The sequence below is a fragment of the Haemaphysalis longicornis genome, unplaced genomic scaffold (genome assembly GCF_048455015.1).
Source record: "Haemaphysalis longicornis isolate Haplotype H1 unplaced genomic scaffold, Haemaphysalis longicornis Haplotype H1 scaffold_10, whole genome shotgun sequence".
Classification (NCBI taxonomy): Eukaryota; Metazoa; Arthropoda; class Arachnida; order Ixodida; family Ixodidae; genus Haemaphysalis; species Haemaphysalis longicornis.
In genome coordinates, this window is record NW_027526204.1 from 137213990 (window position 1) to 137239300 (window position 25311).

General features: G+C 47.6%; 2 protein-coding genes across 3 annotated transcripts in view; one reads left to right on the forward strand and one right to left on the reverse strand.

Annotated features, from left to right (window-relative positions):
- The window catches only part of LOC144159420 (uncharacterized), a 35441-nt gene extending 29304 nt beyond the window's left edge, over positions 1-6137 (reverse strand). The window contains exon 1 of one of the 2 annotated variants that reach the window (XM_077690898.1): positions 5890-6137. In XM_077690898.1, the coding sequence (XP_077547024.1) occupies positions 5890-5958 (69 nt within the window). In that variant the 5' untranslated portion in view covers positions 5959-6137. The remainder of the gene's footprint in view (positions 1-5889) is intronic. The other variant, XM_077690897.1, reaches the window with a different exon arrangement.
- Positions 6138-8037: 1900 nt separating this feature from the next.
- Positions 8038-20810, forward strand: LOC144159423 (mitochondrial disaggregase-like). The gene is made up of 5 exons (XM_077690902.1): positions 8038-8287; positions 10352-10721; positions 12608-12907; positions 17969-18307; positions 19922-20810. Exons 1-5 carry the CDS (start codon positions 8187-8189, stop codon positions 20618-20620), a joined length of 1809 nt encoding a protein of 602 aa, XP_077547028.1. The 5' UTR covers positions 8038-8186; the 3' UTR covers positions 20621-20810.
- Positions 20811-25311: the final 4501 nt, after the last annotated feature.

Below are 25311 nucleotides of genomic sequence, written 5' to 3' on the forward strand. Positions count from 1 at the left end.
AAAGCCGAAGCCAGAGGTTGTCAACAAAGTTCTACCTTCATCGTTTAATAAATTGCTCACGAGGCAGTGTCCAACGCGCTTCACTAGATGGTGCAAGCTCAACTAAGGTGCACAGTTTGTACCTGTGGCATAAAAACAAAGCAACAGCAAGTGTCCACTTTATCATCTGCATCCTTATCACCTAGTGGCCAGCCAAAAAGCATGTCTTTGTCCAGAAAAGCGTCATCATCACTCGGAAAAGTTAAGATCACGTATGGGGTTTAACGCATCGAAGCTGCAACTGCGCAATGGCCACCGCAGCGGAGGGCTCTAGATTAACTTTGACCAACCACGGATCTTTAATATGTCTTTGAAAAATGAAGAGTTATTAACTCGTTGCAACACTACCTTAAAGGGACCTGCAACACTTACCGTCGACTACTCGGAATGTATTTTAAGGTAAAGTCTATCGTCCCAGCAATCTCCTCCCACAAGAATTATGAAAATTCGTTCACTATCACCGAAACTACGCGCGATGAGACATCGCACACAATCATTCCCGCTCAACTTGACTGCGTACAATGCGACGAAAGCTGTGCGTTCTCTCCCGGAGAGGGGGGGCGGCTCGCGGCGTCTTCTCCGGCGGCCTTCGATATATGACAGGCCGGAGAGTTTTCTCCTTTTCTCCGAAACGTGGAGGGGTCTATTTCCGGTTTGGTGCCACTAAAAAGCAGGCATGGCTGCCAGCTCACAAGCGCACGATCCGGCTGGCAGGGCGTTTTTGATGCAATAAGCATTTGTTGTCGAGTGGTCTCGTTGAAAGGTAAGTATTGAGCTCATCACTCAAACTCCACGCACTCAAAACACAAAAGAAACGTCAAAACTGTGCCTACAGGTTCAGACATAGAAGAGATTGGTACACAGCGCTGAAGACGGCGTATCGTCACAGCAAATGCGAGAAATTAGCCGCGAAGTTGACCAGCGACAGCCAATAGGACAGCCATGGCCTCAATGACATCGTTTGGGCCATGCCCGGGGTGCATAATGAGGAGAATTGAAGAGAAAGCGGTTGGTTTTTCCGCGTCTTTCACAGCGATTTGCACGCTCATCGCTTCACGCGCACGCACGTGTAATATTTGGCTCAGGTATTTCTGGTAGTGTAAGCTAAGCGTCGCGGAAATCTCGTACACACGGGCGTTTTTGCTTTTCGCCTCCATCAGAAAAGCAGCCGCCGCGGCCAGGAATCGAACCCGCGACCTTGTGCTCAGCAGTGCAACGCCTTAGCCACTGAGCCACCGCGGCGGGTAGCTTGCAGAACGAGTTATTTGCGCTTAAGGTTAGGGCACGATCTTTTTATAGCAGTGAGAATGGTGGGGTGAACAATTAAAGTCACAAACAAACATGTAAACATTGAAGCAGTTAGTGCAGCACTTTGCCGGCTGACACTACCTAACACAGCCGTCGAATGCACTGGACTTGTCTGACACAACACTGACAGAGTGACATAGGCGGCATGGTCCCTTATGTGACCACGTCTGTAGAGTCCTAGCTTACCCTCTAGGAAATGACTAGTATGAACCCTAATAAATATACAGCAGGTATGGAAGTCCGACCAGAAGGAAAGTGCGAACACCGGTAGTTCAGCTAAGGTCCCTAAAATTAGGGGCCTTAACTTTAGCGATATTGCAGTGCCATCTATGAAAGTGGGCGATAAACAAGTTAACCAAACGGCCGTCTGTGAGATGGTAGCAGCCCTGTATAGCGCCGTCGTGCGCGTCTCTTCTTCGTCCTGTCCCAAGCGCTACTTAACGATGTATCAACACCACCTAGCCCAACTGTCGATTTTACTCAACTATGTAAAGGGTTAATTGCAGCTCATGGGGAAGATTTTGTTCCTGTTAAGCATGATTGTGTCCCTCTCCCCTATACATCCACTCAATGCTTTCGGCATTTAAAGCCCCCTCACAAATATTACACATGAAAGAGACAGAAAAAAAGGCATGCGGAATCCCCTGGAGGACCAAAAAAGAAAGCAGCCGATGCCAACGCAGCGTGCGGAACAGCCACCCTGTCCACATACTGCGAAAATGTCAGATTTGGAGTCAGATGCGCCAGCCTATGGCAACCACGGCAGTGAAAACCTCACATTAATTGGAACCAAGCCCTGGGGCCCAATTCTCGACTGCACAAATTGCCAGCAATTTGCCGGAAGTCTTTTCTGATTGGCTTTCAATTTTGGTCACGTGCTTCCGGTTGACAAAGCGGTTGTGTGTGCTGTCGTCATTTTGACGTTTACGGGCACCAGTTCTAAAGCTTGCCTTATTTCTCTTTACTGAAAGCGCATAATTCTTGGCCGGCAATGAAAAACCAGACTAAAAGCACTAGAAATGACAACGTAGGCCTGTCAACAACAATAATTCCTGTAATACACGCCCTCTCTGTGATTGGCTGAGAAGGCATGACAATTTAAACAGTTGGCGGGAACGATTACGTCATGCATTGGGAACTTCAGCCTGCATAAAAGTGACGTAATGCTACGTAACAGCTTGAAAATGGCGGCTGTTTTTGTCACAAAATAGGGCGATAAATTGCCCCAGCTTTCGGCGCTGCGAAATGTCCGCCAATTTACAGCAGGCGCAGTTTCGCATGCACGCTGTTTAAAGCATGTTTCCTACCGAAACAAATTATAGTTTCAACTGCTTCCAAGTCAGCGATCATGGAGCATACAAATAACACACAGTATTTTGCTTTTATGTTTGGCAATAAAATAAAAATTATTCGTATGGCGTAACCGCAACATAAGAGGGCAGTACAAGCCTCTCCATGACAAAGAGAACCCGATGCGTGGCATTCGTCAACACTCGTCCTAGTAAGCTGTTGGGTCACATTACCGAACTCAAGAGAAAAATAACAAAGAAAAGTGACTCTTTTGTTTATTACAGCGCTGATTGAAGTCGAGATTGACGAATGAGTGAATCGGCGACATCGGTGCGCTCCGCGGTTATCAGGCGTAGCACTTCGCTGCTCTTATGTGTCATAGAAGCGATGGTCGCGGCCGTCTTTTTCTGTGATCACGGCATAAACTTGTAACAGCAGCAGACGATGGCGTGGCGGTGGTGGCGGCAGGGAAAGTGATAACGCAACAAAGCTTGCATTGAAGCAGAGAGCCCAGCTATGTTACTAAAAGCGATTGAAAGAAATAAATAGATACGGTAAAAAAAATTGTGTGATGTTCTTTAGCTGGACATCCGCCTTTCGCTCGCTTTTGGATCAACGTTACTCGATCGCCTTGTGGTGTTGACGCCAATTTTGACCTCCAGAAATGTGTTTTTCTTGTCAGCCTCAGCTACTGTCTTAATTTTTATAGTACATGCCAAGTGCTTTTATATCTTTCTTGCACAATATTTGATACCTTGGTTGCGATCTTTATGAGTGAATCATCAAATTACAGTGCATGTCGTCATAGCTTTAGGTGCCGCACGTCACTGATTGCTTACGTCGTGCTTACGCAAAAAAAACATGGCGAATTGCCGGCAATTTGTGCAGTTGAGAATAGGGCCCCTGGTGTTTCACAGATGTTCTTGTATTTTGTCGATATGCACAGTGCACCCATCAGCAACACACAGTGCTGGCAGGACAAAATGGCAGTTGGTGCTGTGGTGTCCACGACTAGACAACTTTTTTTGTCGTCCTTATTTTGTTTCATCCTCATCATTACCATGCCACTTGTGTCCACTGCAGGACGAAGGCCTCTATGCTCGGTGACAACTTAAGAACGGCACCGGAAGTGCCGCTGTGCCTTATCACCGTAGCCAGACGTTTCTCCGCGCGGCGCAAGTAGGGCGTTACTGGGAATATTTTGAACATGACGTGAGCCGTTCCCGTGATATTTTGAACTTAATATACTCATAAACGACCCCAGTGACGACAAACAAACTGCGTGAGACAAGGCAGACGATATCACGCATTCATAGCAAACCCCTTTCAAAACGCGTGCGCACTGACGTCACGGGTCCGGCGCTTTGGCAGAGTGATACACTACATGAGGTGGTGCCGTTCTTGAGTTGTAACCGAGTATACCATGTTGCTCGAGCCGTTCCTGTCTTGAATGCCATAGTCCATTCTTTGCCTCCGAATTTTCCAATTTCATCCCCTCCATTGAGTTAGTGGCCTTCCTCTAGTTTTAGTCCACTCTTTCAGTAACCACTCCGTTATCTTGACAGTCCAATGATTGTCAGCTTTACATATTAGGCCCATTCAACATGGTGTGAATTCGCAGCTGCAGTGCCGCCCGTACGGCAAAACGGTCTATTTTCCTATTTTCACTGCTGCGACAAATTTCCAAATGCTAAGTGGCATTCACAGGACACGTTCAACTATTCCAAACATTTGTTAATTTGACACAGCAATGAGAATAGATCATTCTGCCGCATGAGCAGTGTCACAGCTGCAAACTCGCACACAAAATTCTGTAACAAGCTGAATTCGCACCATGTTGAACCGGCTTTACATTTCTAGTCCAAGTACACTCCTCCCTATCAATCTGAGGTTTGATATATTCCATCAGAGTTTGTTCTCTGATGTGGGCTGCTCGTTTTCTACCATGGAGCGCTTTTCTTTGGTCGTCATTAAAACTGTGACTATTGCGTTTATCTGTGGCATTCACGTCATCGAGTGGCTGACAGTCATGCTGTTATGTACAAGCTTGATAGATACTAACATGAACAACAAACCCCCCCCACTGCACACATCCTGGCGACGATGTATGCTCCGCAGGAATTCAAGGGCCCATTTCAAGGTCCTTCCCCAGTCTCGACTATGGGACCCCCTGGAGTTATTTATGCTCTGTAACATTTCAACAGCAACAGCAAACTGAAACCTTGGTAATAAGGGCACACCATACGGCATGCAAGGAGCTTTCAGTTTGGCCCACTACAGCGCTTGGCAGCCACGCAAAACAAAGGCAATGGCAGAATGAATAGGCGCCAGATGTGGTAGTGGGTTAAATTAAAATACTCGCACTCCAACCGATGGTCTTTTCATACCAAGTTTGGTCCCTAACTCTCGTAGCTTATTTCTACGTGTACTGAAAACACCGCCCTCCATTGTTCGTGATTAAGTGTACCATGCCTGCGCGTAAATTTTTTTTAGTTTTCTGCCTTTAAATTCATATATATTACATGATGATGCTCACGCGCACAACACAAACATTCTAACACGCCTTGAACAAGACGTCACTCACTAAGGCGCACTGGGTCGTACGACTTGATTTTGCACTGTCAAGGACCTGCAGCACAAACACAGCTGACGGACGACCTGATGGCGAACTTGACAAACGGTCTGCCGCGACAAATGTGGTGTCGCTTAGCAGATGACACTTTGTAGCGGGCTCACTGCAACACGACGCACGTGAGTACGAACTCAGAGCGTGCTTGCTAAGTGTTAAATCTTTCATTCAATCTTGGCCTACTACACAGTATTAGAGTCAGCACCTTTTTGATGCCAACAATGAAATTTGTGGCAATGACAGGAAAACTGACTGTACATAACTGGATTCGACGCCTACTTTTCGATAGCTGAAAGCAGACGCTGCGTCTATCGGTTCGAAGTTAGGGCTGTTCAGACTCTAGAGACAAAGCACCTGGCACAGGGTGCACATCCCCAAAAACGTTATGCAACAATCTTTGAAACAGATCGAACGCCAATGGATTGGAGAACTTAGCATGTCAGCTTTAGCCCAACATATCACCTACAATGTATACATTACTAATCGCAGACTCCACCCTAAACTTGCGAAGAAACTACTACATGTTTGGGTGCTCTGCAAATGGAACGTGGAGGATTTCCGCCGCCTAGGTAAAAAGTAATGAAACGCATGCCGGGTTTAATGCGCCTTTAGGCTTAGCTTACCGTTCGTTTCTCGTAGGGTTTTGCCTGATGCGCCCTGTCATTCCTTAGCCGTGTGGGTCTTCCTGCCATAGCGACGGGCCCTCCAAATGCGGAGAGGGGAATTTAGTGAAGTTGTCACAGGTCACAATTTGCATGTATTGCGTCGAGCGGGTTTGATGCTCCCGCGAACTGCTCCATGAAGCACGAACGCCACTGCAAAATCGCCGCGAGACACATGCGCGAGTGCGCGAACAGGATAGACAAATGATGTGGATGAGGGAATGAAATCGGCGAAGTCGTTGATGGATGAATCCAGCCACATTTTTCTCCGAAGTGATGATAATGGTGTGTAATACGAAGGACGAATTGAAGTTACTTTTTCTAATTAAAAAATAAAAAACGCATGCTTGCGTACCTCTTATTATTTTTTAGGCAATGTAAGATCGCAAAAAATAACACCATGCGATTGCAACATATCCTTTTAAAAAACTATTATGTAACAAACTGACAAAAATTTAGCGTTTTTAAGTATTTTTAAACGTTATTTAAAGCAAAAATAATTTTTTATTGACGTGTTTGGTAGCAATATTTTCTTCATTCGAGCCGCTGCCAGTCTGCGAGGAAAGCCGCAACGGGAGCCTGTGCGCGAGCCGCATGGAGCCGCATTCGATACTTCTTGCGCGCATCTTGCTCGTGTGTCGAGCATCATGTGAGTTGTTGGCCGTCGCTCTCACGTGAACACAGAACGCAGCATTTAAAACACTAGCATTCATGCGGAAATTTGCGAGAACGTACATAACCTGCTGTTCATGCGCGCGGCTGCAGCTGCTTTGCGACATTCACACGTGGACCTCGACTAGTTCTAGTTTCCGTTCCCGATATATTTCTATTGATGAGTGTCGGTCTTAGAAAGCTGTCTACAAAGAAGGAGGTTGATCGGGCTATTAAGGGAACTGTAGATAAAGTGCTCGTGCTAAGGTTCGGAGAAGAAGCTGACTGCCTTCGCATCGATGACATCGTAAGTCCGCGCGCTGGTACAATTTCTCTGCGGCTGACGAAATCGCGATTACGTGTTACGTATTTTCAACGTCCCATTGTTTTCTTTGCAGCTGAGCAAGGCGGCGCCTTTGCTGGCGCGTATGGCAGAGGTGTACGCCGTGGAACCCCACTCCGTGCCGGTGTATACGCGATACTTCGACGTGACAATTACGCCAGCCACTGTGTTCTTTTTCAACGGCCAGCACATTAAAATAGATAGTAGCAGGTAAGTGCTACAATAATTAGAAGATGGAACGCCGACTTGTTCTCTTAAAAAGCGGGGTAACACCGCATGTTGCGGGTTGAACGGGAGGCTTTGGAGCGTTGTAAACCGCGTGCGCTTGAACGGCGCCCTCACAGACTGTTCCCCGCATAAAATGAGCGTTCAGGCTCCGCCCTGTGTACAATGTGTCAAACTACAGCCGGTAAAAGGCTTGTCTATAACACAGCGTTCGTACTCTCAGCCCTATCCTGCCCCGCCGGAGCGGGATTTGAATAAAAATACTGCGGAATTATGAAGTCTTAGCCCTTCGCTTTTGCCTCCGACATGTTTGGAACGAGTATGTTTCGGCAGTTTTCGGATGTAGCTGGTTGAAGTTGAAATCGTTGTTATAGACAAGCGTTTATACGGCTTTACATGATTTGTGCATTTGCCCAAATTTTCACTGCACGAACAGTGAGGTGTGAAAAAGATCATCGTGTGCAAAACTTCCTCGGCCCATGGGATAAGCACACTGTCGCTGTCATGGGCACGAAATATTTCACGCGCTTTCCCCATGATTGCGGACTTTGCGCCGTACTCTAAATGTCCATGTGCATCGGAATGTAGTTACTTGTGCTTTGCCAAAGTGTGTATACAATGAAATGTTTACACAGTCGAAAATGGCGAAGAAAATGCCGATGGTGTTTATGTTTATGATGCTTCTTCGCAATGAAAGGCGTAAAAACTTTGGCGTGGCCTAATTGAAACATATTGGGGAGCAATCTCTTTTGTAATAGTATCAGGGCTTGTTTTGTGCGTGAATGTTTTCTCGACAGATGGAAAGGGTTGTCAGGGCCACTCCCGTTCTCAGCACTGTTGTTGCGGGGATGGGTGGCATTGCAGGAGCGCCGACCACACCAAATTTGTGGGCTGCTTCGCGACCAAGCAGGACGTGATCGATTTGGTCGAGGTGGTGTACCGCGGCGCCATGCGGGGTAAGCTGGTGGTGACCTGCCCCATCGACGAGGCCCGCATGCCCCACTACAGCCTCCTCTACAAGGACATCTGAGCGGGGACCATGTGGGCTCGCACGCTGTCGCTCCGAGCGCTCGCCCGGGGGCTGCAGCCAGCTCGCCGGCTGCTGCACCGGCCCACAGTCCGAACCCTGCTGCTGCTGAGGTGATTTTTTCTTTCTTTTGGACGTAACTAGCGGTCTTCGGGCTAGCTGGCTCATTGTCGTAACAAGACTGTGACAGAGTGTACACTCAGGGAGAATGTGGAAACAGTCTGGCTCGCATCGTCACGAAAAGTTGCCCACTTGTGAATTATTTTAGTGAGAGAGAGGATGTGGCAGCTACCAACTTAGTTTTGTAAAAGACTGGTAAGCTGGGCAAGTTGGTACGGGGACATCTTGGCAACAGCACGAAAAAAGATGACAAATGAAACAACGAAGGCACAGCACTGGCCTTGTTCACTTCATTTGGCTTCATCTTTTTTCATGCTCAGTCCTCTTGGTCTCTCTCCGCAATCAGGGTTAAGTTGCTCCACAGTGCAGCTGTAATGTTCTGATCTTGCAAGCAGTGGGGTGTAGGTTCACTGTTGGGTTTTTTTTTTTTACTTCTCTGCTGTAAAGGCATGTTTTAACAGGCGTGTGTAAGCACAAAATTTATAGGTCTTAACTAGAACTATATCATACAGAGGGGACAAAGGGGGCTGTTATTTTTCTCTTCTTTTTTTGCTAGTGAGTGCTGTAATATTTTCTCGTTCACTCTAGTCACCACTGATAATGTTGTTACTTCTAGTGCTTGTCGTTGAATCTGAACATTTGAACGAGTAAGAGGGACCTGAATTTTGCCTAAAAGCTTTTTTTGTTTGCCTTGCACTTTATTTACGTTATCACTGAGAGTGATGAGGGTAGAATCCTAAATTGGCAGCAAACATTACGTTTCTTTCCCTGTGATGTCATCATTAGCCTGCTGTCATTTGAACAAAGGTCTCGTGAGGCCTCCTGTTCCACTTTTGTCCCCACGGTTAGTCATATCTACAAATTTTCAAAATTGAAGTTTTGGCTTTGAAGCGCGCCATAGTGAAGCACTATGGATTAATTCAAGCCACTCGGGGACCTTTTATGTTCACCCCGACACATAGGAGTTTTCACTTTGTTTCCGGCAAAATATCGAGCCTGTGTCCTTGGACTCAGCAGCGCAGTACCTAAGCCATTGAGCCACCGCAATGGGTCACTGTTGTACAAATGCTCTCTGTCATCTGCCGTTGTATACCCTGGTCTTATTTGTGCAAACAGTGTGAAACCAGTTATTGTTAATTCGTATTACGTCGACAAAAATTGGTCTCACATTTCGTAAAAATGTGGCCCCCTCTTTTTTTCCTTTTGGCATTGTGCACAATTTATGAAAGAACCCACCAACGCCTGGGACAGTGGTCTCGCACATGGGGACAGTACGTCAAGTGAATTTTGGCCCTCAGAAATGGACGTTAGTCACTGGAGACTCCTTTTCTTGAAGGGAAGACTCCTCGTCCTTTTTCTGTTTTTTTTTTTCTTCTTTTTTCTTTGTATAAGAAGTTTACTTCTCCACAGGGCAAGTGCATTGTTGTGGCTTCTCAGCAGAACACACAAACCCTTAGGCTGGCTTGTCTGCTAAACACAAAAGGTGCGTGAGAAAGCCCATTGCATTTAAAAGAGTGGGTAGAACAAGTGCAAGAAGTTGGCTGTAACATTTTCACCAGTCAACTGGAGCTGTTTCGGATCCAAAGTTGAGAACCACCGACCTAAAGCATTGGGGTGAAAGGAGTGAGAAGACCAGGTGTTCGGCTGTCATGATGCGAACCTACCAACTGCTTGAGCCACATGCCAGTGGAGCGAGCTCCCACTGGCTGCGCTCAAGGCAATCTTCTTTCTCTTTGTTATTCAACAGGCATCATTGACAGGTGGTAGGATCAGCTGTAAATATGCTCGTGTTTTCGTGAAAAAATGTTCAAAGACTTTATGTTGCACTAAGAACCAGTCGGGCTTGTTGGTTCATGTCAAATGTTAGCAGCGCAGACACACGAAAGACGAAGAAGAACGTTACACCACAGGCGCTTGTGGTGTAATGCTCTTCTTCGTCCTTTGTGTGTCTGCACTGTTAACATTTGTTTAGGGTGCACTCCGCATTAGTTTGGTGTTTATGGGAGAGGGGGAAAAGGGATAGGTAAGCAGCTGTAGCGTTCCTTTCCTGCTTCCAGGGGTGCCTGGCTGACGCAGCGTCGTTTTGTGGTGCCATGGCAGCAAAGGCACCTGGGCCTTGCTGTGTTGCCCTTGGGTCTGGGCGGCTACCTGGTGGCCAACAAGGGCAGCAGCAGCGCCCAGGAAGAGAAGCTGCTGCGTGCTGCCAAGCTGGGCAACGCGGAGGAACTCCGGCGGCTCTTGGCTGACGGACAGGTGGACCCGAATTGCCGGCACGCGCTCGGGTGGACGCCCCTGCATGTGGCTGCCATCAGCGGCCACCGAGACTGCGTCCTGGTGCTGCTCGAAGCTGGCGCCGACATCAATGCTGGCGATGAATTCAGCAATGTCTACCAGATGGCTCGTGAGAAGCAGCTTCACTCACTCGAGGTGAGACTCTCAAACAGCTTTCTCTTTAATGGTGTAGTAGCATTAAGTAGAGGAAAGCCACGTAGGGTTGCTGGGAAGTGGCTCCAGGGGAAGTTCCTCTCAACAAAGCCTAGTGCTTGCAAAACTGGCTAGCTAAAGGTAGTTGGAGGGCTCCCCTTGGGTTGGAAGTCTCATATGAATACATGGGAGTTGTAGTTCAGGTTTGATGATTAGTTGAGCACTGCAGATGTATAGGGATGGGCGAATATAGATTTTGAGGTTCGAAGCGAATTCGAAGCGAATAGTGATTTGGTCGAATAATTTCGAATCGAATAGTTCGAATAGTACACATTGCAAATCACAAAGACAAATGAGCAACTTGTAACCTGACTAATGTACACAATTTTTTCTAATAATTAGAACTCACATAGGCACAGCATTGTGTAAAACTATTACCAGTTGAACATTTATTGCAAAATCTTACACACAGCTTTCCTTTGCTGTATTCACAAGTTTTCATGAAGAAATGCCTGCTGCGCCACATGCTCTAGGTGCAGCTCCGCTAAAAAAGAAGTATTGTAGCCACTAGTAATCCTCGGCCGTAGCCAAGCAAAGCGCAAGTGGCTGGCCGCCATTTTGAATAGGCTCGCTTGGTGCGGTGTACTGCCGCACTGAGCGAGCCTATTCAAAATGGCGGCATGCCTATTCAAAATGGCGGCCTGTACAAGTCTGCTGGCTTGGTGCCGCTATGTTCGGAGCGGTATCGTTTCAGTGTCGCCTTTTTTTTTAACCTAAAGTGTGCTGGCGGCCGAGAGCTTCGTCGAACCTCTAGGCAAGGCAGCAACTCGGCAGTGCCGGCACTGATAATAGAAATGTCCGCGTTGGTGGGTCTTGAGCCAAGCCTGGGGTAACTCTCGGAAAGCTTGACCAAAAAGCTTGGCTTTTAGCTGCCTATTCGGGAGCATCGAATAATTCGAAAATATCGAATGCCTGCATTCGGATCGAAGCGAATAACGAATAGAGAGCTATTCGATCGAATATTCGACAATACCGAATATTCGCCCATCCCTACAGATGTACTGAGTGGCCCACTTTAAGTGAAAAAGTTTGTGTTACTGCCGTGCTCTGCGGAAGGCCAAAAGGTGGTGAGAATCAGACATGCATGCTGCCACTCAGCTTGTGAGAGCTGCGAAATCTCACTCTGGAAAGACGAATTAACGGGAAAAGTTTTGCACTTGAAAATACTAAGTGCGCTTTCTGGGTGCCCTTCTTTATTTGTTGATACATTATGCTGAATAACCTAGCCTTGTCTCGTGGCACAAACAATAAAAAGCCTGTTGCTGCTTCATTCCATGACAGTGGATGGCCAGCAAAGCTTTTTAGCACACAGCATAGAGCTTTGGGTGAAAGGTATGCGCAAGTTTTGTTTCTCTTGAGTGTTGACAGCGGTCATCCCTAAGAAAGACACATGCATACACACGCATAGTTTTATTCTCTTCCCCTCCCCTTTTCCCCGTGCCCCACTCCAGGGCCTATTGGCCTCCTCCTGTAATAAAGTCATCCATTCCATTCCATTCTAACCCTAGTGATCTTGAAAATGGTGCCTGGTGATAACTTAGCTACTCGAGATGCATCTCCAAGTTACGAGATGTACAAGCTTGAGGTTAAAGTAGTGCTTTGATCTTGCCCTTCAGGGTGGCTCAGTGGCAAAGGCATCATGCTGCTGAGCCAAAGGTCGTGGGTTCTTCTGGTGGAGGCAAGAAAGGAAAACGCCCACTTGTTGAGATTTCGGTGCAGATTACCGATAGCCAGTCAAGATTAATCCGGAGCGCCCCATTACGACGTGCCCCGTAGCTAGGGTTAGGGGTTTTTGGAGCTTATTTATCATAAAACGCCGTGGCGTGCAGGTGCTGGTGGAGCGCGAGGATGAGTTCAGCAACCGGCTGAGCAACCGGGCGTCGTTCCGGGGCTGCACGGCGCTGCACTATGCGGTGCTGACGGACGACACGCAGCTGGTGCGCACCCTGCTGGAGAAGGGCGCCGACCCGACGCTGGCCAACGACCAGAACCACCGGCCGGTGGACTACAGCCGCAACCCCAGCATGCGCAAGCTGCTGCAGGAGTACGCCGAGCGGCATGAGCAGACGCGCAAGCAGCGCGAGGCTGAGGAGCGGCGCCGCTTTCCCCTCGAGCAGAGGGTCAAGCAGGTGGGGGCCAGGCCCTGTCGGCATCTCTGACTCGGCATTTTTCGCTTGGAGCCTTAATTAGGAGACGTGCCTTTGATACACGACCGCCATTTTGCTTGCTTTGTCCTTTGGCTGCACCTTCTGCCAAGCTGCCGTCTCTGTAACTGCTTCCCTTCCCTTGTCCTCCTCACCAGTATGACACGTCACCGACTGGTAGGTCAAAGTGACAATAAAGGAAGCGAAAGAGTGTGGCAAGCTGTCTTAACGCTACAGGTTAAGCCTTGCCATCTGGGTGATGTACCGAGAAATTTCTTGTGACCATGGCTTTAATGTTATCCGGTGCTTCTGTTTATCTTATTCCTGTGGGCGGGTCGCAGCCTACATAGAAAATGGGCAAAGTGAATAGATCTGTGCTTGCTGCACCAAACAGGAGCATTGTTTCAAGAAAGGTAGACCTTTGTGATGTAAGATGCTGCAGGAAAAGAGTTGACTGATTATGAGGTTTAGTGCACCGGCACTTCACAGGCAATGCGGCGCACCGTAGTGGAGGGCTCCGGATTAATTTTGACCACCTGGACATGTTTAACGTGCACCGAAATCTCGAACACACAGGCGTTTTCGCTTTTCGCCTCCATCAGAAAAGCAGCTGTCACAGCCGGGAGTCGAACCCGTGTCCTTGGGCTCAGCAGCTCAATGCCTTAGCCACTGAGCCACCGTGGCGAGTCAACGGGGGGAGCTATTTCTCCAACTTTGTCATCTCAGTGCCCCCATCAAAAATAGTTAGGTTTGTTCTAAGTGGAATCTGGAGAACTGCTAATTGTTGCCTTTTTCAGCACAGCTTGGGCTATCTTGCAGTGCTACAGCTTTTTCCTCTTGTTGTCTAAAAACTGGAAAACATGCATTTTCACGGAACAGTTGCAATAGACACTGATGTGCTGTGTTCAGCGCCATCTTGCGGACAACTAAGACATAACCTCTTTGTTCCGCAGCATCGCATTCAGCACAGTTGGCACAGTACAAATATTAGTACGAGAAAGAATGAATGGTCGCTATTCTGTTGCAATGCGATACAAACAGCCAAACGGTATTCTAGTAAAGTGAAAAGGTTTCGCAAGAGCAACAGGAAAGTGGTTCAAGACAACAAAACCAAATGTATGCAAGCACATGATTGTTTCCGTGCTGTAAAAACATGCTGTCGTTTCACAACGGCTTCAACTAAAGACCAGCGGTGCTGCCCAAATAAAAGATCAAAATAAAAAGACGAAAACCCACGAGCCCACGCACCAGAAGAAAGAGAGTAGTGGAGGAGTGTGTGTGTGTGTGTGTGCATCGCTTCTGCAAGCAATAATGTGAGAGAAGGCGCGATCACTCCACCAATGGCAAAATTCGTGTTCTGTGGGGCCCCTGGGCCCTGTGAGAGGATAAAATGACGGTGCAATGTCCCGACGCCACCAGCAACGCTTTCATATCTTTGATTTGTTCAGCTTTAGATCACGGTCAGGGCATAACTGGCATAACTCAGCAGTTGGAGGACAGCTTAGTGAAGAGAAGGCCGGCAATGCGACTTTCACGGTGCTTGTAGAAGTAAATTTCTCCTGTGTAGACCCCCCCCCCCCCCTGTACCTTGTTGGTGCCAGGTAGTGATTTGATGTCCGTTGTGTATGTGGAATTTTGACAAAATGTTTGTGTGTATATTGCAACACCCTGGATATATGGCTTCAAAAGCCCGAAGATTCAGGTTTGTAGGCACGGGTTTTTGAAAATACAACTGCGCAGCAAAACTCTACCTGAAACTGCGATAATTGTTCGTTCGATGAGCTCAAATGTAGCTTGAAGCTTTTTTTTTTTTTAATGCGTTCATTGGTTGGTAAATGGAGACTTAACATGCGAATATTTTTGGGCGTAGATGCCGGTGAGGAAGCTTTTGGGAAAGCCTCTGTACGTTTATTCAACTTAGTATTGTTTACCCTTGTATTGCTCGACCTAGCCACAGGCACAGTTTTCCACAAATGGTTCCTCTCGCATTTGTAGTGCCAATGAAAAAAATGCCATTTGGAATGATGGAGCTTGTTTCAAAGCTGATAGAGTTGTATATGATGTTCATATAACTACATGCCAGTGTAGGTAGTTGGGCTTGTGCATGTTATCTTTGTCAGCCAAAATATTTTGCGCAACAAGCCTCACTTGAACTCGTTTCCTTGGGCCTACTGGGGCAGAAACGCAAACTACAGACCTCTTTAACTCTTTCGGGACCGCCGGAAAAAGTGATGAAAAAGGGAGGTCTCAGTTCAAATTTTTTATTACATAAAGCAAAGACACCATCCTGCCTTAGCATATACCAAAATGCAGCTAATTATATGTTCTTTGACATACAATACCAAGTTTTACTACAACGCTGACGACAAAACCATGAAAAAATCTGAAAGTAAGAACTTCGTAAAAAAACTAAAGAAAAAGATAGAAAAAAGCGCAAATATAAAAACATTAAAAAAGAATAAAATTATTTCAGGATATACAAAATCCAACACAATGCTTTGTTTATTTATCGCGAAAGTTTTATGCGGCTAGGTGTAACTGCTTTTTTGTTTTGTGTGTGATCTCTTTGGCAATAAGGCCTTGGCTACGTCGTCGCCCAGGTACACGCCTGGCTCTCATCTCGGCGAAAACTTGATCTGTTTCTGCGCTGGTGGCAGGAGATCACCACCATAGGTAGTTAACAGTCTAGCGAACAGATATAAACCAGATAGAACATATTTCGAGCGCACAAACCTACTCCAGAGCCAATTGAAACTGAAACTAACACCCACCTTGGAGCGCGATTTGATGTTACAGGCTGATCGACACCCGAATCCTCACTCGAGCTGAAATCCGATCTCTAAAGCCACATTCCGACTCTTCACTGCCACTCTCATCGTTAAAATCAACAGTAGAAGGCGAAGATATGCGAGACGAGACGAGGCGGATTTCTTATCGCGCTCGCGCGAGTAGGACGCCATGTTTGTTTACATTCGAAACCACTGCCCGTCAGAATAAAATATCTTATGCGTTGCCACCTGGCGATAAAAAAAGAAACTTCACAGAAATGAAAACTCCAGTTTTCAAACTATCTCCTAGATGTCGCTAGGTGTTCCATCGAGCGAAAATTTGTATTCTGCAGGCTCGCGAAACCATCGATCATATGGGATCGATGGCCTATGGAGCGGTCCCGAAAGAGTTAACTTCTTCGTCCTGGGAGCAACCGTTGTACCAGTGGGCTGTACTGTGCATCTATGATTGGCGCAGTCGACAGGGTGATCTAACTGCGCATACGCAACACAGCCCAGACCATGGTCTGATCGTATTGAAGGTTAACGGATGAAATGGCCTATACAAGTTGTGCAGGACGATATGTTTGAGATATTTGAGAGTCATTTGAATATAACGGCAGATGCGAGTCTCTGAATTGTGGCTGGTGTGTGCCCATCTGTTTATTGTTGTGTCGCCATGTAGCGTGAACATTTACGTTTCTTTTATTTTTATTTTAAAGCTTTATTTATATTACCAGCATGACTTTTGTCACAAGCATGATCAATGTACTGTTGTCGGCTTTTAAAGGAGTACTGACACCAATTTTCGGCGCCAATATTATTGCACAGTTCGCTTCCTTTACTCAACAAAATACCCTGGCTGAAATATGAGCAGCCTGGGACGCGAAGAACAAACTTTAATTGGATCTCATTTATCGCGCCAACGGAACAGCACGCGGAGCGGCACTCGGCAAATGGACATGAGCGTGACATCACCCCGTGGTAGCCAAAAGAAGTGATGCGGACAGCGCTCGTCAAAAACTCATGACGTCACTTCACGCACGCCGCCCCGCGAGCGGAGAGCCGGCGCATTCGCAAACGGGTGCTCGTAGCCAGAGCTACAGGCATAACCGCTGCCCAGAAAGGCAGTGTTGGCAAAAATAAAGTTCCACACACAGGAAATAAAGTGATAATATAGCCCGGAATTGCAGTAGAAGTCGCCATTGAGACTTTTATTGAAAGCAGTCATCGAATTTCCGCCGCAATGGTAGGCCTAACACCTAACCTGTTGGCCTAACCTGTTTTGATTTGATTGATTGATTGTAGGGTTTAACGCGCCGACGCAACGCAGGCGATGAGGTGCACCGTAGTGGAGGGCTCCGGATTAATTTTGACCACCTGGGGATCTTTATCGTGCACCAAAATCTTGTACACACGGGCGTTTTCGCTTTTCGCCTCCATCAGAAAAGAGGCCGCTGCGGCCGGGAATCGAACCCGCGACCTCGTGCTCAGCAGCGCAACGCTCCGCAGTGTTTTGGCATCCGCACAAAATGGTGAGGTCATGCCGGGATTCTGTCATAGTATGTGCCTTTTAGGATGAAAGCGTGGGAATTTGAAACAAACGATTTTCAGGCCCTTCAATATAATTAATTATCGCGCACTGAAGTATTTAAGTGGTGTTTCAGGTTCACCAGACCATTAAGCATCGATAAAAGCAATAAAAGTGGCACAAAATTTTCGTGTCAGTACTCCTTTAATAGAAAAGTGGCGCTTTTTAAACTATTGATTGACCAGATTTAGGGGAAATCCCCAAGGTGGAGTAAGTTTCTGCAAAGAAAAGGAAATAGTTTAGCGTGTATTCCCGCACAACTGGTAAGTGGAATATTTATATTGATATAAAAACTAATAAAACGCAGTGATGTGTTGTATACTAATTTGCTGGTTCCGACTGGCCCTATAGTGAACTGCTGTATATGTTTATTTTCATCATTGAAAAAAAATGCCGTCGCCGTTACCAGGTGGCGCCACGTGTTTACATGAAACTGCAGTGCACAAGGCCCATTGCTTGCAGTTTTGTGCAAACTGTGGTATTGTGTGCTGTCGTGATAAGTGCCCCATTTGAAAGGATGAAAAGCAAGCTTGTGGGTTATGGAATTCTCTCTCGGGTTTTGAGAATTTGGGTTAGGCCGGGAAGGCTTAAAGGGCAGGAGGTACACGGTGTGAACACTTCATGAGGGAACAGGTGCAGGGTAGAAGAGGCCTTTTGTGGTGAAAGCACGGGGTGGTGGGTGTGCAGGTGATAGTGGGCCAGGAGGGGGCCATCGCCCTGGTGGCGGCCACCATCCGGCGGAAGGAGCTGGGCTGGTTCGACGAGGAGCACCCCCTGGTGTTCCTCTTCCTGGGCTCGTCGGGCATCGGCAAGACGGAGCTGGCCAAGCAGATAGCCGAGTACCTGCACGGGGGCAGCGCGACCAGGGCCAAGGGCTTCATCCGGCTCGACATGTCCGAGTACCAGGAGAAGCACGAGGTGGCCAAGCTCATCGGCTCGCCGCCCGGATACGTGGGCCACGACGACGGCGGGCAGCTCACCCAGCGGCTGCGCGAATGCCCCAACGCGGTCGTGCTGCTCGACGAGGTGGGGCCGCTCCCTCCCTCCTCCATGGGTGCCCCACTTGCCCCACCCTAGGGTGTTTGAACAGTACAATTTCGCAATACTATACCCTAGAGGCAAATTGTTGCTGCAGTTACTTGCTGTTGTGAGCGCCGCCATAGCAGCTAGAAGCGTTCCTCTCCTACTTGGCTTGGCTTGCCACGTGGCTTCTTTTTACCCCTGATGTGAAAATCAACAAAAAAGGGGCAACATATTTTTTCCTGCTCATCTTGTAAAATATGCCTGGCAAATCAATCTTTCGGAGCTCCACTTTTTTATTGACAAAATACTTGAATTCCTGTACAATTTCCCTCTCACTCTCCCTCTCTCTTTCTTCCCCCCCCCCCCCCCCCCCCCTCTCTCTCTCTCTGGCAAATCATGCCAAGTATGGGTGGAACAGTTCTCTGCGATAAATGACGGGACGCTTACTGAAGTGCGGCTCAGCTAAACTCTAATGCAAGATTTACATGTAGCACATATCCATATGAAAGGCTATGGTTTTAACCTAGGAATTGGTACTTTGCGTCTGGAAAGATTCGGCAATTTATGATGAGAAGGGTGAGGTTTCTTCGGTTCGGTTCGATGGGCTATTCCTGGTACAGTTATCCACCACTGTAGTGCCAGACCAGCCCTGCACTTTTCATCCAGTCTTGCACCTTTTCTTTTGGTAGTGCGGGAAATACTGAACACTGGAGTTGCTCTTGTCTTATCCCCTAAGACCGTCAACTCCTGTTAATACGAAGTCCAGGAGCACCGCAATAAACTCTCAATTAACCGAACCACCAGTTAAACAAAAAAGCACAATAACATCATTGTTATTAGTCCGTAACAGGTGTCCCTTCTTGATTTTGTTCAGAATCTTGACTTTCATGGCACAATCAAGTGCATGACACAGGTTTCCAACTATAGTTGAGGCTTATTTCTAAAATTGAAGCCTGCAACAATAAAAAGGGGTTGAGAACCTCTAAAGAAAGGTGCATACTTGGTGCGAGTCTCAACTGGCCTGCCGGTACAGTGGAAATAGAGTGGATAGTCGCGATGTAGTGGAAATCAGTACAGAACATGGTGCTGTTTTTGCGCTTCAAAATTTTGAATTTTATTGAAAGAGGACAGTCATTTCATGCTTTTTATTTAGAATAACTTCCAATTAACCTATGGGCTCTAGCTTCGAATTATCGAGCAATCCCTTCCATTGAATTCTATGTAAAATTGCTGGGAGCATCACATCACTTCCAGTTAACTGAAAACTCCAATTAAGTGACTGGATTATCGAGAGTCAGTTGTAAATCAAGCAATTGAGTGCACATGGTGTGAGCTGCCACTGTCAAACGAAAGAGGTAGGCATGTGGCAGTTTGAACTAGATGTCAGCAAGCACAATGGCCAAATCGAAGCCAACTCTGCTGTCAGTAAGTTATTTCAGCTTTAGGGTATGGCCCAGGACAGTTTCAGAGGGTGACTCGAAGCATGAGCATTGTTTTTGTCACTTTTGAAGGGTACTAAGTGCAAGTGTTATATAGTATAGACATATAGACGAGTGTGCGAACCGCAACACTTTACCTAGGTGTTCAGCTGCTCTTCCTGCCTCTTTTTCTGCCCAGGTGGACAAGGCGCACCCGGACGTCCTGACGGTGCTGCTGCAGCTGTTTGACGAGGGCCGGCTCACCGACGGCAAGGGCAAGACGGTGGTGTGCAAGGACGCCATCTTTGTGATGACCTCCAACCTGGCCAGCGACGAGATCGCCCAGCATGCCACTGACCTGCGGAGGGACGCCGAGCTGCTGGCACTGCAGCGCCACAGCCTGCAGGCCAGCGTGGAGGAAGTGAGCATCCGGAGCGAGTTCAAGGAGCGCGTGGTGCGCCCCATCCTCAAGCGCCACTTCCGCCGCGACGAGTTCCTCGGCCGCATCAACGAGATCGTCTACTTCCTGCCCTTCTCGCGCAAGGAGCTCACCGCGCTGGTCACCAGGGAGCTCGAGGGCTGGACAGCCCGGGCCAAGGCCAAGCACGGCATCGACCTCACCTGGGAGCGCCGGGTGGTCGAGCTGCTGGCCGACGGATACAACGTCCACTATGGCGCCCGTTCAGTCAAGCACGAAGTGGAGAGGCAGGTCGTGAACAGGCTGGCGGAGGCGCACGAGAAGCAGCTCCTCGGCTCCGGTTGTGCCGTCCACCTTGTGGTCGAAGACAGCGACCAGGGCGGGCCGGCCAAGATTGCCTTGCTGGTGCGACCCAAGTCGCACCGTGAAATAGAACTAGACCTCCCGCTCAGCAACACGGCACCCCTTGGTGGCACCTAGTGCCATGCGGGACGGTGTGGTCTCACACTTGTGTGCAGCAGCTGTGCATGACGCCGAGTTCCCTGGCCTAGTCAGTTCGACGATGCACACAAATTCAACGACGGGATCATCCCGGGAGAGACACAATTTATAAACAGCATGGTTGTTGCCAGTGCAAGCATTAAAGAGCCTGTCATGGCGTTTTATTATATGCGATGCATGTGGCCCCCTGGAATTCACTAGATGAGTACAGAATGCTCATGATGACGCCAGCCAGTGAGTCATAGCAGAAGCAAATCGAATTTCATTAGATATGTTCCTATTCATTTGCACAGACATTTGCACAAGTGAAACCTGCACCTCTGACATCTTGCTTTGCAATTATTTGCTTATCTTATGGATCATAGGGCCACCTTTGGACTGTGTGGCTCAACAGGAAATTTGAAGAAGCAGCAATGAAGCCCTAGTAAGCTGAATGAAATAGCCGAGTTATTTTTAAGGAGCTTAATCGTCGCTTATATTTTTGTGCTAGCTGTGGTGATTATTTCAATAAAGCTTCAAGTATAGCCACAAACGTCCATCATATGACTCATAATTTAATAAAGAAAAGATTTACATGAGTGGTGAAAAAGGGGTTAACAACTTCAGGAGGCGTTTAAATAATGGTCTTTTATTCCATTAGGACTAGTTGGGTCGTGTGTGCAAAAATTTTCACTGTCCCTCTACAAACAGAATGACAGCTGATCGCCACAAACGGATGCCGATGACATCAAACCGAGGCAGCGGCTTTGCTGGCACTGCCTTCAGTTTAGCTGTATTTGCTGAACTAATTCAAGCACTGCAGCACTCGCCTCGATTTTTGAGTGCAGCGTGCAGCGGCTGCACTTTTCGGTTTCCCAGCGGTGCAGGGAGTGCAGAATGAGTTTGCGCCTTTCCCTGCATTTCCAAGAAAGAAGGTGCAGAAGCAGATGAAAAAGGGCAGGATGGTGGTGCACCTGCACTGAACTATTGTGATCTGTTTCGGGGAGTCCCGGCCAAATCCAAGAGGTGTCCATTCTATTTCACAAACTGTGTGCCAGAGAGCCAAAGCTTCGAGGCCCACCAGAAGTCAAGTGTGTGAGGTAAGCCTGACTGGTCGGGATGCATTTTGTGTGATCTAACTTGTGGTCGGTGTCCTCGTCTTCATCGAGGCTTACCAGAGTGAATACACCTGCACAATGGGGGAGCAGAAGTGTTCTTCCAGGGCTCCAGGGCCTGTTGTTGCTGTTCCTCAGCTTCAGCGCACTCATTGGGTGGATTGGTTGAGAGCCGCGTAGCATCTGCAAGGCTGCACACAGCTTGTGAAATGTTGAGGTGGCAGCAGCCCACTGCTTGTTGAAGGGTGTTGCATGAGCCCTTTCCATTTTTTCAATGCCCACGGTGTTGTGCCCATCCCTATTGGATTCTTAATGTCAACCCAATGCTCCTAGCAAGCGTACGGTGGCACTAGCCCATCCATAACTCCAAGTTCGAGGCGTAATTTTCACCCTTTGTACTTGCGGGGAAAAATAAAACAACTGAACTGAACAATGCAAAACAACCAAGACGGGGGGCTACACACACATTCGTGGCACAACTTTTTTTTGCTCCCGGCCTGGGGTTAATAGGCGTCTTTGAACTAATCAACATGGGCTGCAACAAGTAAAAATTGTTGCCGCTGTCCACAAAAGTTACGGCGAAAGCAGAGTTACACGTGTGAAAGGGCATGATCAGCAGGATGAGATATTGCGTGCTATGAGTACGCGCTTACAAAAAGCAAACTGCTTCAACTCTGTTGGAATGGCACAATCGGATAGACGTCAGCATCATAATGCCAAGGACCCAGGTTTGGTTCCGAGCATGGGGAGCACTTGTTTCATCGTCATCATGCCCCCTCGAAATGTGTAAAGTTCGCTTTTTTTGCAGTATGTTCTAGAAGCATAACTTTGCAAATTGTGGAGGGCCTGTAATAACAATTACTTTAATTTAGCACACACAGTCATTATTTGCGGCTGAGTTACAAAATAGTTGAATGACCACAGGGAGCGTTTTTTCCTTGTTTCATCATCACGTGCCCTCCCATTGTGTAAGGTTGGCTTTCCTGCAGTGCATTTTGGTTGCTACACCGCCATCAGAGAGACCTAGAAAACTTTGCTTTAAAAAATAGTTGTGGTGGATCTATAACAATAATAATTTAAATGTAGCACACATGATTATTGTTTCCAGGCTTAGTTACAAAACAGTTGAATGCGCCACTGTTTGCGCAGTACAGTTTGGAATAACTTTGCTTCTGGCCTTTGCTGTAGCGCATGCCCCTTCCTGCCTCCTCCCAGAAAAACTACAATTAAATGAATACCTACTGTGATCGAATATGTCTGTCACAGTACTGTAGAACTTGAGCTTCAGCAGTTTCGGTTTGTTACCGCCCTAATTACATATTCTAGAACATGTACTCCAATAGAGGATGGGGTTCGTAAAACTGCTACCAACCAGCCTCACGAAAAGGAGACAATACGTTAAATTCTAGCCATCGGCATTTTAAATATTTGTCTATATTTGGTATTAACAGTAGTTATTTTAGGAACATCTGCGTGGGCGGAGTGCTGATAGTAGTATACTTTTTTGGGTTTACTGTTTTGTTGTTATCAGCACTGCGCTGTGTGCGTCCAATGCTACCCGACAGTTTATTCGCCGACGAAAAACACCAGAGTTACTCTGTATCACCTGAATCCATTATTGTAGCACAGCATGGTGGAAACGCCGCAAAGGGGAGTAGCTTTAATGTCAGTCAAGTAGCACCCTCAGAGGCATAAAGCTGCGGCACTCCTCTCCAGGGGTTCTTGCCAGGGCGTATGAATGGTCCGTCATCCGCTTGAAGACGATGCAATTCTTACTGCTCGAGGCTGATGGTTCTTCTCGCCGGATGCATGCTAAGTACTTAAAATTATTTATAAATGGCATAACCTATAATGTCATATGAGCCCTTGTATTGAAAACTACTAACAAGCCTATTATCGCGTACTGTTTTATTGCAAACCTTCTGCCTAAAGAAAACTGTGCACCATAAATGAATATTTACTTAACAATGGCACCACTGCTAGCGCGGCTGGCGGCGCATATCCCAAAACTTTCCCAGTAACAGTAGTATGGACGCAGCCTTATCTGTCAGTGGGGCCAAGTGCCAAGCAGTGAGCACCCATGCGGGAGCTTTCTGTCCAGCAAAGTTGGTACGCGCAAGAAAAGTGCGTGACTTCTGGGTCAGTCACTGCTTCGCACGGGTTGATACCATATTTGGAGTCAAGATACCCTCCCATGGATTTAAACTGCGGGAGGCTATATTGGCTCTAAAAATGGTAAATGACGTTCACTCCACCGGGGAGTGAATCTACTCCCCGTGTGTAGAGTGCATGTGTCATAAAAGACTCAATTGCTAGCTAGAGCCACTAAATAAGCTACGCTTCATCTAGTGGCTCTAGTGCTAACAAGCACATACTTTGCAAAGGATTTGTAAAGTATCGTTACAATACCATTTCCTGGTAACAATCTCGTTAAAGCATGTCTGCTAAAATTGTTTCGCAAAGTTAAGTACTCTAAAATAATTTTGAAATATCCTCGAAATGGAGGCTTCAAGGGAACAACTGGCTCTGGCTTCCGTAATATATCGCAGCCATACTATTTTAGTGGCATGTACGTTGCGCTCAGATTGTTATTCACAGCCCAAGCAACCACCACACGTCCGTAGGCCGTCAAGCGTACGGCCATTTCGGCTCCAGTGGACGTCCGCTGGACGTTTATTTCAAAGCCAATGGACATACCGTACGTCCATGGTCAGTATGTCCAATCGGCAGTCCGAAATTGGGTGTATTTTGGATGTTCAGTAGAATTTTACAGAATCACAAATGCTTTATATACCTCGGGATTGGCACTAGAAAATAATCAAAGCCAACTTGCACAATGGAGCAAACCTTATGTCACCGCAGAGCTGTGTTCGTCTCGCTAAGCTAAGCTGAACGAGCGCCATATAAGTCACTCGGAACCATTTACCCTGTATGGCGCTGGTCAGCAGAAGCCCAAATCAAACTCAAAGTAAATATGTGCTTTATTGTACAGTGCACGCTTCAGTCTTTATATACTTCATCGTCCACTGCTGCAAAGTCTTCGTCGAGAGCTCCCTCGCCGTTGAAGACCGGCACTACTATACTTCTTGTTCTTTGGAAAGATTGCATTCTCGCCTGGCAGTGCGGCGCGCTACCTGATAAGCCGCCTAGCTCTTCATCGGGCGTCCGGATCTTCTTTGGTCGCTCCATCACCCATATGTGCGGCAGAGTCGGAGATCTGCCGCCGCCGCCGCGCCGCGGCGGTTACTAGTTTTATGAGCGAAGGTGGTTGCCCTTAGCAACGCGGAGCGAGTGACGTCAGGAATAGACGACAGTCGTTTTATCGGTGAGGCTGTTTGCCCTAACGCTGACTGTCACGTGCGCTCGGTATTCAGAGCTGTTTAGGCCGACGCAAATTCGTCTGGCGTAGACAGAAAACCCCGAGCGCATGTGAACGCGTGCCTCGCGGCGACCGCCCGGCGTCGTCCAGGCTTGCGCCACACGAGGAGCTCCCGCCTTCGTCGTCGTTGTCGTCGTCGTCGTGTAGCGACCGGCACGCCACGGTTCCGCCGCGCCGAAGACGATGACGACGAAACG

Bases quoted from the DNA above. Each gene is read 5' to 3' on its own strand.
- LOC144159423 (XM_077690902.1), top strand. From the start codon at position 8,187: ATGTGGGCTCGCACGCTGTCGCTCCGAGCGCTCGCCCGGGGGCTGCAG. The intron at 12,908-17,968 runs GTGGGGGCCAGG...GTGGGTGTGCAG, and splicing joins TCGAGCAGAGGGTCAAGCAG to GTGATAGTGGGCCAGGAGGG. The intron at 18,308-19,921 runs GTGGGGCCGCTC...TTTTCTGCCCAG, and splicing joins CGGTCGTGCTGCTCGACGAG to GTGGACAAGGCGCACCCGGA.